General features: G+C 39.8%; 1 protein-coding gene across 1 annotated transcript in view; it reads left to right on the top strand.

Moving 5' to 3' along the window:
* The window catches only part of stk32c (serine/threonine kinase 32C), a 105,390-nt gene that overhangs the window by 28,904 nt on the left and 58,777 nt on the right, over nt 1-17,709 (top strand). Inside the window, exon 2 of the mRNA XM_085369560.1 lies at nt 15,145-15,200. Within this exon, the coding sequence (XP_085225686.1) occupies nt 15,145-15,200 (56 nt within the window). The remainder of the gene's footprint in view (nt 1-15,144; nt 15,201-17,709) is intronic.

A 17,709-nucleotide genomic window follows, 5' to 3' on the forward strand; every position in this document is an offset into this window, starting at 1 on the left:
AAGGAGGCGATCACTTGCTTTTTGTGTCAGTAGTTTTAGAGTAAACTTTTGCTGCATACAAGTCTCCTAAGTAAACAGGAAAACACCGAGCTTTAAGGAGCTCCTTTCAGAGGCGGTAGTCTCATCTGTATAAACAAGTAATGTATCTGTGACCCATATTTCTCACAGACTACCAAATACGCTTCAAGTTGTGCAAAGGCGTCTTTTGAGCACGGTCTAATAACTGGAACTCCTTGAAATGAATCGCGCAGCAAACTTTAACGATCGCCCTTTCACAACATGCAGCTTTTCCTCTGCTGTTCAAAAGAGTCCCATCCATCAATAAAGATCAAAGAAAATCAGTGGAAGATCAAGATCGCTCGAGAAATCCTGGATTCAAAATGTGCTGAAATTGTGTAGTACAGTCTTCTCCTGTGGCCTCTCAATTCCATTCAATTTGATGCTCAATATCAAAGAGTGTAGGGTTGTCCCAGCAGCAGCTTCTACTACTACAGACCGTGAAATATGGCTTACTACTGCCATAAAATATTCAGTAATCATGTGGGAGAAGAAGCTGCTGTGAAGCAAGCAGGTCTTACTTGGTTGCGCTGTGTAGTGTCACATGCACAGCGAAGAGTCACATGCACTCACACTCTGATTCTTCTACCACAATGACAAGTCGCACAAAGCACGTAGCCCTCATCATCCAACAGTGCGTGCTGCAGATGCAATAAACCTGGCATATTGGTTCTGTGCACTGTCTATGCAAATGGAAACCTGTCTGCAAAGCGCTGAGAAATGGCTTGTACATGCACTGATAACATAGCACAGAGCAGACAGCATAGGATTGGATTAGGAGCAGAAGCATATTCTCAAAAGACGTAACAGGAAGGGATCGATGCTAGGAGGTTTTTTGATCCCACTCCAATGGGCTCGTCCACACAGCGTGCATTCACTCAGTGTGATTTGATGGCTGGGTCGTACTCTAAATGCGCTCTGCATTAACATTTCAGGGTTCACTTTCTGCAGCGAGCTGCTTTACATCCTAAAAGGGACTCGGCCGTACCTTGATATTTGTTCATTATTACAGATATTTCACAACTCATTTTCCCATTTTGATTTATGTGTTTGCACGAACCCAGGGGCAACTGCAAACTTTTCATCGGTGTATTGCATTATTAAACAGAGAGCATGTCTGGTACATCGGCACGCAAACTGGGCAGTCATTTATCACAACGTGAATCACCTCTATGAGGTTTCCTGCTTGATTACAAACACAATGGTATCCTAAATGAGAAATTGGTATTAAATCCTGGTGAGAGCATTCCTCAACACTATGTAATGTGGGATGTTTAAAGGGCTTTTAATGAACAACATTCCCAATCCTAAGAGTTTGTGAGCAACAATTGGCAACAAAACGCCCACAAAAACAGGGAACTACCCAACTCCGACCCCAACCCTAGTTGTCCTAAATAACTAATAAGTAGTAGTTTAGAAAGGGAATGATGCCTCCTGATACAGATTCTAAATCACTGACTCTTAGTGAGATCTAGTATTACCAGCTCAGCATCTTTGCATTAAGTGGCGGTACATAGACGAGTCTAGAGTTGGATAGTCTTCTCCACAGTTTTATCGTGAAACTATAGTAAGGCTAATTCAATTAAATTTTAATCTGATAATATTTGATAGCAGCGATTCGATGAATTAATGGGCAAACGTTCTGAAAAGCTTGATCGCCAGGCTGTTGGCGATCACTCTGACCATTGTAAATCCCTGAGATCTTCCTTCATTGGTGTTCATATATTCAAGTTTTACTGATATCAGCAATATTATGTTGCATCCCCATTAGTGTAGTGCTTCGCCTCCTTCACAGTTCTACCCCAGCTGGATCCATGATAGTCGAACAGTATCACAGTCCAGTTTATTGATTATGTGATAATTCTCCTCCACTTTGGTATATCCTCTTTGGGGAAGTCGTGGTGAAATCTGAGGCCTCATAGTAGAAGATGAGATCTCGTGTTTATATGTGCAGATGAATGTACTGTATCTACTCAAGGAATGCAGTAGTTGTGAAATTGTAGTGGATACTAATACAGATTTTTAAAATACCCATTTTGACCAAAGTTGATACCAATGTTTTTTTTCTTTCTTTTTAAAAAACATTTATTCCCTGTACGGAGCAGGGGGAAAAGGTCTGAACAGTCTTTTAAAAAGTAAAAATTTACAACTTCAATTCCAGAAAAGTTCTGATGCTTTGTAAAATGCACTATGAGAGTTACAAATTCACAATGAAACCTAAAAAACACGTGAAATCTTTAAGCAGACAAAATCTAGCAATTTAAGAAAAAAAAAAATGATTTGATGGCACTAACAAAAAAAAACAAACCAAAAAGTTAGGGCCTTCCCTGACCTGTTGCTCTAAAACCTGTAGATATTGTTCAGCACTGATGGTGCAAGCTGTCAGTTCCTTAGGCATTAATAGGCATGTCCACACCAACCGAGATGTAGGCTTTTGAACTGAGTGCTGATAACAAACTGGATGGTCCCTCTTCTCTTTAGCCTAGAATGACCTCATTGTTTTGTTAAAATGATACATTGTCTCAGTTTAAACATTTGATAGGTCTTCTATGTTCTACCTTCACAATTCATTGCGTTCAACTTTTATTTACATTTTTACCAGAGTCTCAACTTTTTGGGGCTACTGGGGTTATATTGAACACCATCCAAGACACAAATGATGGGACACACAAACCCTAACAGTCCTCTCAGTGGTTGTACCTTGAGCCTAACTGGTGTTTAGTTATTCTCTCCACTATCTAATAGTGCTTCTCAGAAGAAAGCTTGGGGTGTAAGGTTAGAGGAGATAATCATTTCTTCAACATTTTCATAATTACAGACATGAAACAAAAGGAATTTTTGACTAAAGTATGGGAGGTCTTCCCATTCTTAACATTTTAAATACACTTCTATGCCAGGATGAAACTACGACGCCGTAAACCAGCCCAGCTAATGTTTCTCAAGTAGACGATATTTCATAAATAACGCAAACTTGCGTCCCTCGTGATAAACAGCCCCCAGCATCTGTTTATACTTGATTCTGTCAAACCTCTCTTATCTGTGGTTACTTACATATGAGTGGAACTCATAATTCATCACTCTGGATCGATTGCCACCACTCCTTCTCTCAACAACTTTTTTTTTCTTTCTTTCTTTCATGCAGGGAGCAGCAGCTGTGATGGTGAATAAATAAAGTATATAATAAAATAATAAATAAAGAATAATGAACCTCTGTGAAGATTACATTATCTCAGGGTTTATAATTAATGTCCAAATATGACTATAAAACCTTTGTGCTGCACATTAAAGTCATATTAGCTCTTATATATTACTGAAATGTTTGCATGCCTCAGCATATTCCTCCTCCTCTCCTGTGTTAAATACAAACTATGCATTTAACTGAGCTTCAGTTTGCTTTGGATTTTCCTTTAATAAAACCCTAGTTAAAGAAAATGGCTTTGAAAGTTGTCTCTCTAACTCATTATCTCCTGGTGTGTTATTAGCAAGGTTAATGATCGAATTGCATAATGTATTTTTCATCATGGTCAGGAAGGTGCCCTCCTCGTTTTCACCTTTTTCACCTTCCCTGTTTTTGCTTTAATCATCCTCTGTGTTACAGTTGATTCTATTGAGTGCAACCATCATAGAAACAAGTGGAGTTTTTCATGAGCTCCCCGAGCTACTACCATCAAGGTTATTGGATTTTATTTTTGTTCATTTTTGTTTTGAAGTTGCTCCGGAGCAACAAAGGTGCGAGAACAGATCCACGCTCCGTGTTGCAGAGTAGTAAGCGATACAGCGTTTCTCTGAATGTCATCAGTAGTGACGGAAAGGCAAAGACACGCTGACGGACGATTAGATGGTGTTTGTGGACTGAGATGAGCTATATGGAGCAGCTCTGGTTCTGGAGGCTGAAATCATATTCATTTTCTCCTTATATAGCTTGAGGTGATGGAGCACTTTCACAGCTCGGGCTAAGATGAAAACAAGCAAAGAAAACGGCGTTAGAAAATGTCTGCTTCAAGCTTAGATGCATTAAAGCATAAGAGTCAGGGTGCATTTGCCAAAAACATCCATTAGCAGAGTTTAGAGTTATATTAGGTGCACCGCTAACAGGTGGTGGAAGCTGGGTTTAACTGTGACATTAAACTCAAAATCTGCATCTTAAAGTGCTTCTATAATGCTGCTTCTTATTTTCTGTCATAGATGCAGTTAGGTCCATAAGTATTTGGACAGTGACGCGTTTTTGGTATTTTGCCTCCGTATGTACCGACAGTGAATTTGAGATCAAACAATTAGGATGTGATTGACGTGCAGGCTTTCAGCTTTAACTCCAGGGATTTAACAAAAGTGCTACATTAACTGTTTAGAGAATTACAGCCATTTTTGTACACGCAAAACCTTCATCCTGCTACTTCTATCAGCAGCCACATCATCAAAAAACACTAGTGATAAACTAAGACTGGCAGCCATATGTGCTCATGCCATAGCATTTCATCCACCGTCTTTGACAGATCATGATCTGTTTTCCCTCCTCCAGACTCATCCCTCAATTGTAGTACAAGTTTTTCTTGGTTTCATCTGTTCAAATAATATTTTTTTCCAGGCTTTTAGATTAATCTAGCCTTTCTTTTCACGGGTAGCTTCTCTTTCATTGGCAGTGCTTTCTTTCTTTTTTGAAATGTATCAGATTAATAATTTAGGAAACACTTGAGAGTTTTTAAGAGTTTGCCGAGCAACTACATTTACCTGCTTAATTTGTCTGGAAATGACGATGCCGGAGGCCTCACCTTCCCGTGAAACTGACATCCCATCTGAAAATTCTGGACTTTGTATGAAAATGGCTCCAATTCCTAATCAGTTCATGCAAAACAGGCGTTGAATTAAAACATGTGCAAGCAGTACAAAATAAAACTTTGCCAAATCAAACATGTGGCGCTGTCTGCTGTGGTGACTTCCTTGTGACAAGGGAGCAGCTGAAATGATCAAAGTATAAGCACTACAGAATATAAAGTGAGATTTTTGCAGAAAAACCTAATGAAATTCTTGATGTTGATTTTTCTAGTCACGTTTCATGTCATTAATAAAAGTATGACTTTCCATGAGAGATGGAAAACTATCCCAAAGATTTGCATGGTAGTATATATGACCACACACACATCCACACACTCTCACTTTCTCTGTCACCTGACATGGGTTCTATGCCAACATCAACACCTCCACATGAGCCAATCCCCCCATCGAGGACCCCTGTGGAGCCTGCTCAGCATATTATCCTTGTGTTTCAGGAGCTTACAGCCCCCATAGGAGGAATAGATGTTGTCATTCTCCCATTACCTCCATAGTAAGTCCATTCACTAACATTCACTAAGACCGTTGTCTTTTGTGCAGCGTCCAGTGAAAACCGAGTGCGGTAGATAGAGGCAGCATGCTGTTTGCTGCAGATACTTTAAAAAAAAGAAAAAAGAAACCAGCCTCATTCACCATCATCTTGCTTGTTTCTCTGGAGTACCACTTGTGATGTGGCACAAATTGAAAATACAACCAGCAGTCTTCTATCGATTTTAAGATAATTTTCCCAAGCGTCATCATAGAGTAGATGAAGGTAATTGAAGCCTTTCTTGTGTCGTGTGGATGTACTGTGAAGAGTTCCCTTGTTTGTTTAATGAATGGATGTCCTCTGTCCTTTAATCATCTGCTTCAACACCCGCTGAGGGAGCTGTGTAGAAATCAAACACTTGAAGAGTGCATACAAAAGTGCAGGACACTCACTGTGAGTAGTACGAAAGTACTTTCATTAAAATCACATTAGAATAGTTGGTTACACAGAATTTGATTACATTTCACAAGTAAATAAAAAGCTCCCTGATGTACAGTGGGGCAAAAAAGTATTTAGTCAGCCACCGATTGTGCAAGTTCCCCCACCTAAAATGATGACAGAGGTCAGTAATTTGCACCAGAGGTACACTTCAACTGTGAGAGACAGAATGTGAAAAAAAAATCCATGAATCCACATGGTAGGATTTGTAAAGAATTTATTCGTAAATCAGGGTGGAAAATAAGTATTTGGTCAATAACAAAAATACAACTCAATACTTTGTAACATAACCTTTGTTGGCAATAACAGAGGTCAAACGTTTACTATAGGTCTTTACCAGGTTTGCACACACAGTAGCTGGTATTTTGGCCCATTCCTCCATGCAGATCTTCTCGAGAGCAGTGATGTTTTGGGGCTGTCGCCGAGCAACACGGACTTTCAACTCCCGCCACAGATTTTCTATGGGGTTGAGGTCTGGAGACTGGCTAGGCCACTCCAGGACTTTCAAATGCTTCTTACGGAGCCACTCCTTTGTTGCCCGGGCGGTGTGTTTTGGATCATTGTCATGTTGGAAGACCCAGCCTCGTTTCATCTTCAAAGTTCTCACTGATGGAAGGAGGTTTTGGCTCAAAATCTCACGATACATGGCCCCATTCATTCTGTCCTTAACACGGATCAGTCGTCCTGTCCCCTTGGCAGAAAAACAGCCCCATAGCATGATGTTTCCACCCCCATGCTTCACAGTAGGTATGGTGTTCTTGGGATGCAACTCAGTATTCTTCTTCCTCCAAACACGACGAGTTGAGTTTATACCAAAAAGTTCTACTTTGGTTTCATCTGACCACATGACATTCTCCCAATCCTCTGCTGTATCATCCATGTGCTCTCTGGCAAACTTCAGACGGGCCTGGACATGCACTGGCTTCAGCAGCGGAACACGTCTGGCACTGCGGGATTTGATTCCCTGCCGTTGTAGTGTGTTACTGATGGTGACCTTTGTTACTTTGGTCCCAGCTCTCTGCAGGTCATTCACCAGGTCCCCCCGTGTGGTTCTGGGATCTTTGCTCACCGTTCTCATGATCATTTTGACCCCACGGGATGAGATCTTGCGTGGAGCCCCAGATCGAGGGAGATTATCAGTGGTCTTGTATGTCTTCCATTTTCTGATGATTGCTCCCACAGTTGATTTTTTCACACCAAGCTGCTTGCCTATTGTAGATTCACTCTTCCCAGTCTGGTGCAGGTCTACAATACTTTTCCTGGTGTCCTTTGAAAGCTCTTTGGTCTTGGCCATGGCGGAGTTTGGAGTCTGACTGTTTGAGGCTGTGGACAGGTGTCTTTTATACAGATGATGAGTTCAAACAGGTGCCATTCATACAGGTAACGAGTGGGGGACAGAAAAGCTTCTTACAGAAGACGTTACAGGTCTGTGAGAGCCAGAGATTTTCCTTGTTTGAGGTGACCAAATACTTATTTTCCACCCTGATTTACGAATAAATTCTTTACAAATCCTACCATGTGAATTCATGGATTTTTTTTTCACATTCTGTCTCTCACAGTTGAAGTGTACCTCTGGTGCAAATTACTGACCTCTGTCATCATTTTAAGTGGGGGAACTTGCACAATCGGTGGCTGACTAAATACTTTTTTGCCCCACTGTATGTTAGCGTGGATATTTATACTATAGCCATTTATTGACTGAACTGCTGGCACTTTACCTTAGCCAGCGTAGTGGTGGTCCACTATATGTTGGGATTTAAAGCCTCAGTGACCTATATAGCTTCTACAATTCTTTTCTCTCAGCCTTGTGCATGAAGGGATGGTTACAGGAACGGCTATGTCCACAATAATTACCCCCTCAGCATGGAACAAGGCCTGTAGTCCTTTACCCCTTTATCTAAAGAGCAGCTCCTTTCACCAGGCTGGATAAAAGGAGGAGGAGGGGGGACTTTTGTTTCGTTTCCCATTACCCAGTGACTCATACTTCGAGGAAGTGCTGTGATACTGGGTACATAGATCAATGGTTACTAAAAAACAAACTTAAAAAGAAAAACAGTGGAGGTGGATGATTTTGATTGTGTCATGGTGAACTGCGTAAAATCATTTAAGATGCAGAATGAATATTTGTTAGGTTTCATTTGTGAATAGCATCTGACACATCACGCCAGCAGCGTGTCTCAGTGCCGTGTGAAGGTTGGCCTCCTTTTATTGGAGGCAGATTCAGCGTTTACTCAAGTCTTCGGTGAAAGCATGAACCCTGTGAGGAGAAGTTCACAGTTGATTTAATCTTTTCATAACCCTTCATGTTTTTTGACTGATGTTAAATTGGAAAGAAGACCAAGTTTACTAGTGTGGAGCCATAACACAAGGTAAATTTACCAGCCACTTTGTTAGATACATGTACGGAGCTGCTTGTTAAGACAAATATCTAATCAGCCAATCACATGGGAGCGACTTGGTGTATTTAGGCATGTGGACATGATGAAGTTTAAACCAAGCATCAGAATAGGGGAGAAAGGTGGCATAGCTGTTGATGCTGCGCTGACTATTTCAGAAACTGCTGATCTGTTGACTTTTCGGTGACAAAAAGAGAAAATATCCAGTGAACGGCAGTTCTCTTGGGAAAACTGCCTTATTGATGTCAAAGGTCAGAGAAAAATGGCAGATAGGAAGGCAACCGTAGCTCTTACAACCATTTGTTACAACCAAAGAATGCAGAAGAGCATCTTGCACAACATGTTGAACCTTGAAGCAGATGCGTTACAGCAGCAGAAGACCACACCATGCACGCCAGTCAGCTAAGAACAGGAAACTGAAGCTACAGTTCTCAGAATTTGACATGAGAAGTTTGGAAAAATGTTGCCTGGTCTGGTGAGTCTCGATTTCTGCTCTGACATGCAGATGGTTGGGTCACAATTTGGCATAAATAGCATGAAAGGATGGATCCATCCTGCCTTATGTCAGCTGTGCAGACTAGCGGTGGTGGTGTCACTGTGTGGGGGGTATTTTCATGGCACATTTTGGGCCCCTTAGTACCAACCAAGTAGCAATAATACTAGTATTAACATGCTGAACATGTCCATCTCTTCATGAGAACGGTGTACCTCTCCTCTCATGGCTGATTCCAGCAGAACAGCGTGCCGTGTCACAAATCTTAGATCATCTTAAACTGTTTTCTTAAACACGACAGTGAGTTCAGTATACTCTAATGGCCACTGTCGTCAGCAGATCTCAGTCTAATAGAGCACCTTTGGAAGGTGATATAGGAATCATGGATGTGCTGATGCATTCATAACTTGATGGACCCTTATTTGTAGAGCAAATCCAAATGCAGAGTTACAAAGTGCTTCAGAGTTTGAATAAAAGCCACACGTTAAAAATAACTTTACATTTTCAAATCAACCATACAGTCATACTAACATATACACATGCAAATGGTTCCAAACTATGATGTGCTTTGGTCATCAGCCAATCACCTTAAAGTTAATTTAACTCCCAACATTCACAGTTTGGTTTCTATTCTTTGTTTTAAGTCAACCTTAAGACAACCAGTTGTGGCGTTCAACCTACATACTATTATTAAGCTGTATGAAGTAAACAGAGATAAACATGCCAATTAAAACTACAAAGCAAAACAAACTCATAATGAACTTTGAGTAACCAGTTTTTACCCAACAAACAACAACTGGAGCACAGCCAAAACATCTGGTTGGAGTTGTTAGATCTTTTGACTCAAGGAGTGCCAGAGCACAGACATGCTGTGTATTGAGATGCTTCAATTCTGGCTAAACATTATTGATGAATCATTAGTTTGAAAGGGCGAGTCTCTCCTGGAAGCCACTCATTATGTTGCCACGTGAAAGTGTGTGGAGGAAAAAGTTTGAGAATCAAAGAAGAGACCTCGAAAGAAAAGTTCAAGCACAACTTACTTTGTCGCCTCTGCAGGCCTGGAGCAGGTGTGAATATTGGAACGTCACTTTGGTAAAGGCACAAAAATTGCCAGACAGCCTCCTCACTTCTGATGTCACAAACCTTAGTACGGGAAAGGGATTTCCAAACCTGTTTATCCATCTGCTAATATATGCTATACTGGCACAGGACCCAGATGAGAAGCTGAATCATCGCTCTCGCTGGGAGAAAGACCTGGTGAATCTATGAAAACACTGCGCTAGATTAAATTTTTATTTCATTTTCTTTATCCTTTTTAATATTGCACAGAGCTACATTCATGCTACAGTGCCTCTGTGTTTTGGACCTGAGGTGCAGTCTGAGCCGTGCCATATGAGGGGATTAGCTATGTACAGAGGGAGCGTATCAGACTGTCTCCCAGACAAACTACAGAAAACACACCCTTGTCTTTGAAATCACCTGGCAAGGCGGGGGCCTGCCTTCTCATTCAGCACTCAGAGGCTGGTTAGCAATGGGTCTGCCTGGAGGAGCCCAGTCTGTGTCTTTTTTCTCCCATTATTGCTCTTTGTCTACACGGAGAGGGTGCTGAGTGACTTATAAGGAGAAGCTGCATGAGTTGGCATCACGCCTGCTGTTACACATGCGCACACACACATGCACATGCGAAGAGCAGAGGTAAGTCTTAATCAGTAACACAGATGACCAGAAGGCAGGGGTGGAGGTCCATCAGTGACCATCTTCATCCACCCACATTACCACAGCTGGAGTCTGCACGTGCAGGGTTAACCTTGAACAGGAAACCTGGCAGTGTACAGTGTTTAGAAAAGTGCGTATTTCTCTTTTGTTCTGTGGTTTTGGCATTTTGGCTACATATTTTGTTTTTTGTACATATTTTTATAAATCTTTATGTTTATTTACTTTGTTATTTTTTAAAAAAATAAAAATTTTATATATATGTTACATTTACATTTTCGTGCAGTTTTTTGTATCTGTTTTTGTATTTTGGTATCTTTACCTGTCTCATAAATTCAGGGCTACATCCTTTCTATAGACAAAGAGCTTATCTTGGAGCCTTCAGCTTCTTCTTTAGTACTTTCATAGGTGGATGTAGGAAGTAACAATAATATGTGATGATAATCTGTGATACATGAAATAATCTTATATTAATAGTAATAATGGATCTGTTCCTGTCAGGAAAATGCTTGTGCAGAGGTTTCATTGTCCTTATTACCACCACAGCTCTGCCTCGCAGTGACAGTTTAGTTGCAGTTTCGAGGCTCATTTGTGTACCAGCATAAAGACTTTCCTCGCAGTGAGCTGTGATCTCAACTACTGAGCTGATGCATGCTATAGTTACAGCTGGATATTTTTTTCTCTTTCGTAAAGTGTTTAAACATCGTTCATTATTAATTGTTTTACATATTTTATCTTTTATGAACGTCAACAAAAACACTGCTTAATCCCATTATCCAACAGATAACCACCCATTTCTCAATGCAGTGATACGCTTGAATTAAAGTACTAGAAACAATTAAAATACACTGTAATTAGTACTTTTAACAATTTGATAGATGCCTTTTATTATATTTTTAACATCAGCATGTTGAAGGACTTGTTGAGAAGAGAGTGCTAATTTATATGCTAAAATATGTTTTTCTGCTTGGTCAAGAATATGAAAACACTTTATTATCCTCTAATAGATTTTCTAAATGCTTGGTGATCGCAGGACACACGTGGTTGTTTGTGTAATGTTGTTCACACTAAGAATTTTAAAAGGAAACTGACAGTTACAAAACTTTTTTTCGTTTATTTGTATTTGTTTTGTTGTTGTTGTTGTTTTTTCTGCATACCATGTCCAGCTTTTCTGTATAAAGTAATGAAGAATCTTGGATTTGGTGCTTAAAACTTCGTGAAACTGTAACCGTATTTCATTCACCATAAATCACTATCTGATTTTGAATAGTTTTCTTATCAGATACAGAAGTCTAAAACCAACATTTCTCTGCCTCGGCTGCCTTGTAGCTCTGCACGTTGTCTCTTCAATGTGTGACCCCCTCCCTCCCCGAACAGTCGGGGGTGAGTGCACTAACGTGTCCGGTGTTGCCGTTTTAATGAGTGTTTGCTGGAAAACGAAAAATACAAGGAGTCTGCAAGATGGATTTGTACGTTTTCACAATGGGGGAGTTTGCGTAAGTGCTAGTAAATAATTTTCTCGAGTGTGTACGTTACACATGCTAATTTTGGAATTGTTTTTATTATTTTGCTAGCTAGCAAACTCCGGGATAAATGATTGAAATGTACTCAGTGTGATGCAATACGGTGCCGCTATTATAACAGTTAGTTATTGCAGGGTAATTTATGTAATATGCTGTGAATTTAACCAAGACTACACAGCAGTAGCAGTATTGCGAGTTACTTCCCCAAAGTGAACGCTTTAAACGTTAGCCCGATGCTTAACTAGCCAACTTAAGGCTTTCTGATTAAAGGCTAAAAGCGGCGTTGTCACCGAATAAATAGAATATTGATTATATTTTTGTGTATTGCTGCAGTTTTTTCAAGTATTAACTTGGTGCTTTTGGCAACCTTACGGGGAAATAATGGTAATATGGCTGATCCATATGGACACAAAGAATATAGACTTTTTTATGCTACCGAAGTTCCCTCGCTTTCATTCAAAATCTGTTTATCGTTAAACAACTTAAACATAATTGCCTCAAACTCACATTAAGGCCTGTGGGACACTATCAGCCACTGAAACAGTAGACAAATGAATATTTCATACCTTAAGGCTGCCTGTTTGTTTAAGGGAGATGAACAATACATTATAATTGTATATAATAATATCACAGATGATAGATTTAATAGGTTTTTGAAAGATGCTTGTGCATTCAAGTCTTATATGTTGAATTGAACCGAGTATGTCAACTGTTCAAAGCTTCTCCCAGTCAGTGCTGTTCTATGTGCCTGTCTTACTGTACATGATGTTATTAGCACAAACACTTTAAAGGTGATAATTTAGGACTTCAGCAACACAGACTGCAATGTAGTTAAGCATCTTACAGTTAGTTTTGAATGAATCAACTTAAAAAACAACACAAGCCAAGATCTGTCTCCTCCTATTTTTTGTGTCACACAAGAAAGAAGCATCAAGATCTGATGAGAAGACTTATTAATTTGGCCTTTGACATGGTCTTACTGAGGTGATGCGAAGTGAAATATGCATCCTTTTTTGTGCTGGCCAAGTTTGAAAATGGACCCTGAAAATGGTTTATGAACCCAGAAAAAGTCACACGTGGAGTTAAAACCTCTCATAGCAAGTTAATCATATTCAATTAGTTTGATGCTTTAAGCACAGAATTTAGTCACACAGTCAGGACAGCATCTGGTTTACCTTCATCGGTAAACATGTTTATGCAGTACATAGTAACAGTGTGGCTGAGTCCTCTGGTTCAAATCAGTTCCACTACATTTGGAGATGTAAGTCTTAACCTGTCACATGCATCGGGAAGGAAAATACAACCAACATTTAAATGTCTTAATTAGATTTATTTTAAGTGTCGTAATGAGCTGCTGAATGTGAAAGTTAGCAAATGTTGATTTTACTGGCCAACAGTTACAGTGTTGGCTAATTACTCTTTACTCTGAGTTGTTGAAACAAATCTTGGCTGTTGTCTGTTGTTGGTTAATCGGATTCCTGAGCGCTTGTGTTTGTGCTCAGCCAAAGACGTTGTTTTGTTTTTTTTTGTTTTGTTTTTTTAAATGTTGAAGCAGCTCTGCTCTCCATAGCATTTATTTGTTGGAGGAAATGCGTTTTGATCATCCTCATCTTCATTTCCAACATGATATTCTTATTCTTGGACTCTACTAGAGTAGCTTTGCACAATTCACAGTTCAAAAAAATGCTTCTTTATCTTACACAGAGCCCCTCTTTTTCTCCTCTGCCTGAAAAACAAGGGTTTTGGCTTTTTTGCCTTTAAGCTAACTTTACTCATATTGGTTAATATTAAAAAGACTTGCTATTAATGATCAAGGCTTTTTTAATATCATGGATTGGGTGTTCTTTTTATTTATGCTTTTTCTGGGGTCTATGATGGATAATTTGGAATTAAAATTGCATATATTTGTGCTTATTATTTTGTTTATTTATTACAGAGGAAAAAACATGACACTCTTCCTCACCACTTCATCCAACCATGTCCTTCAGGACTCATTTTAAGCTGCGTACAGAAGGATTCAATCAGTCTGCAGAACACACACATGCATCTGCTCCAGTGGCAATGAATGAAAACATCTGGCTGTGTTACTATGCATACTGAAATAGGAAAAAAAACCTAAGATGAATGAGTCAGCGCTCTGAGCTGGATGTCTTTCTGAAATACAACTCTCCTGGTCTTCATGTGAAATGTCTTTACTTGCTCAAATTTGATCTTGTAAAAGTCGATCATAAAACTTCTGGAAGAGTGTCAAATTTTATTGCGATCTAGATCAAACTCATTTTAGATATTTGTTTCTATGTGCTGCGTGTGTTATTTGTTATTCAGATGTGAAGTTTAAAAAAGTTTAGCTAAGTCTTCATTTAACAAATGTTATTTCTGGGGTTTTGTTTTGCTTGCTAATCGTCGATACTGTGACGGTGTGTCACTGCACAGATCCTCCAGGGAAAATGTTTTTGCTTTTTCACATTTTGACTGTTGTGATTCATTATTTCTACTTTTCCATCTTTCACATGTTTCATTATCCAACACACACATTATTCTCTCCCACTGTGCTCCTACTTTTTAATTCTTTGAAAAAAACATTTAATCTTCACAGTACTGCCAAAGTGCACCAATACATTGTGAAGTGCACATAGAGTCTGGATTTCCATTTCTCATACAGTACCGAGCAAAAGTCTTGAACCACCCCCTCATTTTTTTTGTATTTTGCCAGGTCAGTCTGTGTTAACGGTGTTATTAACTGCATTCTTCAACTAAAGAAGTGGGAACAAATTATGTGGGGTTTTGCTTTTTTGCAATAGGCCGCAAGTAAATGTGTAAAGATACAATTTAAAATTGGTTCTTTGTTAAGTTTTCTGGTCCTTTCTGTGATTTAGGTGTGTGTTTATGTTTGAATGTTTCATAGATTAGTGTGAAGTGTCTTAACAGACAAAAACTGGTCAAATACAAGCCCTGGATTAAAAATCAGAAACACTTTAAAAAGCCTGGAGAGCTATTCCTTAATACCACTTTAAAATTACAGGGAAGTCTGGATCCCTGGAAGCAAATAAAGAAATGAGGGATGGCTCAAGACTTTTGCACAGTGCCGTACATGTCACGTTCCCTGTTTTATAGCTCAACTCAAACTGACACGTTCTCACTAACTGCTTCTCATTTTCTCCACAGTAAACTTTGACCACTTCCAGATTCTGCGGGCCATCGGGAAGGGGAGCTTTGGAAAGGTAATGTGGTCTCCAATTTTCATGCGACTTGTATATTCTTTGCCCTTAATTACCCACCACAGTCGTCATCTCTAAAGAATCAGAGCAAACTAAGCTAAACGTGCTGGGATTACACTTTAGTTCTCGTATGCTGCTTAACAGAGCCGTCCTTTTTTTGCTCATTTAATAACAGTTATAAATGCAGCTTATGTAATTATTTCTATAAAGTCAGAGGAGAGCCAATTTATATTTCATCTCACTCAATCTATTGGGAATTTTGACCCCACGTCTCAATTTAATTACAGAGTAGCACAATTCTGCGGCTCTATTTGTCATCGCGCGGTTGGGCTGAATAGAGGCAGGAGGAGAACTTGGCGTGTGTGTGTGCACGCTGCATTTTGTGAAACTAAATTACCCACAGTTCTTTTCAACCTTGTCACAGGTGCCAATATCACCGTTGGTGGCCATTGTTGATAAAACAGTCATTTTGGATTAACTTGTGGGCCTTTTTTTTTGCCTCCTGCCGAAGAATTCCTTTGTGTACCAATTGAACGTCTGGATGAGACTTCAGTAATGAATTCAGGACTGTGTGTGTGTGTGTGTGTGTGTGTGTGTGTGTGTGTGTGTGTGTGTGTGTGGGCGGTCGTGCAGGCAGGCGGGCGTGTGTGTGTGAGATAAACTATTCCAATCTCTGGAGCCCCAATTGTGTATCTTCATTTTAAATCCCAAATATCACTGCTAATATTTGTTCATTATACTTGTGTCTGTGCACGCCTGTGCAAATTCTTTGCTCTCTACAAAAACACTTTTTCCCTCTAAAAACATGTCCCTCTGTAAGTCATTGCCCAATGCTGAATACATTACCATGTGAATTTATGTTAATTTTTACTTATTGCTTTGTTCCCTCGAGCTGCTGTCACTTCCCTTATGATAGTGGATCCGCAGTAAGCCGGGAAGCATTATCTTTTTAGAATAACAATTTACACTCACTCTAGTTTCTTTGAGATGAACGCCACATGTAAATAAGTTTCATTCACATTGTCGGCTTTAAAATTCAAACTTAAAGAGTTTGTAAGTAAACTGGCTGAGATGAGACACGGACGATGCACCGGGTCCTTGTCTGAGCGCCGGCTTTCAGCTGTGCTGCATCTCTCCCCAGCCATGCACGCACAGACACTGTGCTACATTTACACAGTGAGACAGATGCTCACAGAGACGTCCAGATACATTTTGTCCTCGCTGGAGGTCATCTTGTGTGTGTTTTTTGGCCCACTGTGGCCTCACACCGAGCTCCTGCTGTTTTTTTGAACACTTTAACAGCACCAACCTTTAGCTTCCTGTTGAACACACTTAAGTGGGGGAGGTGTAGGAGGTAGTAAAACAGGTTTGGTTATCCTAATTTATAGTTGTCTTTATGTTAAGGATTAAAATAAAATTCACAAGAGAAAGGTGTTGGTGTGTGTGGTTGGGAAGAGAAGGGAGAAGCTAGAATGAAGCACAAACAGAGGGAGGTGTTTGCCTCTCGCTGTAGCGCTGTGAAACATGATCTGTATATTGCAGCTTGTGTAGGTGCTCCAAGAAAATGGGTTCATCGGCATGCAGCACTGTAGATGTGCACGTATGCACTCGAGAAAGAGAGAGAATGCTTGTGTTGCTGAGCTCGTTCTTGCACAGCGGGGAGATGTGAGGTAGGTTGGGGCTAGGGTTGCCAACTCCCTGAAAAATAAATAAGGGACACCTCGTGGCCAGGGCCGGGCAACCCAGTTGTCTTCACCCTTCCCAGTGTGGTGAATTTTCTAGCTCTTTTTTTGTGTGTGAAATTATTTTTTTTAACCATTTGACTTGAAGTTGATTTAAGCAGATGCATATTCTATTCTTTGTGATATGAACACATGTGAAACAAGTGATCATTTAGCCATTTATTTTTAGCTCAAAATGACAACATTAACACAATAAAACAGGTCTCTTTCTTAAACAGAAGCCTGTCATGCTTAACTTTTGAGAATATAAGTAAATCTTTCTTTAAAAGAACTTTGTCCTGCTTAACTTAAAATAATAGAAAATAATAGAAAGAAAAATATTCTTGTAACTGTGCACATTTAGTGCATTTAGTACAATTGGCTTCAGCTGAGGTATTATTTCAGCTTTTCTAATGCTAATCAGCTGCTCCTGTTTGTAAACCCGCTTGTTCCCATGATTACGCATCTTAACTCATCATCATTATTCATCTATGTATTACTTTTATGTATTAGTCATCTATTTGTTGTAATCATCCATCCTTGCAGTTGTTTATTACACAAAATAAATTATATTATCACACTTCTGGCCACATAGCGCTGATATTCACTGCACATGCCCATATTAACGTTTTCCAGCCAGGTGTTTTCCTTTTCCCATTCTTCCCTTTCTCTGAGGGGAACAAACATTGCTGCTCTAATGCTGGGCTTACACTGTGCGGTTTTAGGCCCATTTTGAGACGATTTTTGAGTCGTGCGACCGTTTTGGTGATCGGACCGATTTTGGCCTTCAT

Source organism: Diplotaxodon limnothrissa, linkage group LG13 (genome assembly GCF_057381915.1).
Source record: "Diplotaxodon limnothrissa isolate DT_005_m linkage group LG13, D_limnothrissa_male_GT1.1, whole genome shotgun sequence".
NCBI lineage: Eukaryota > Metazoa > Chordata > Actinopteri > Cichliformes > Cichlidae > Diplotaxodon > Diplotaxodon limnothrissa.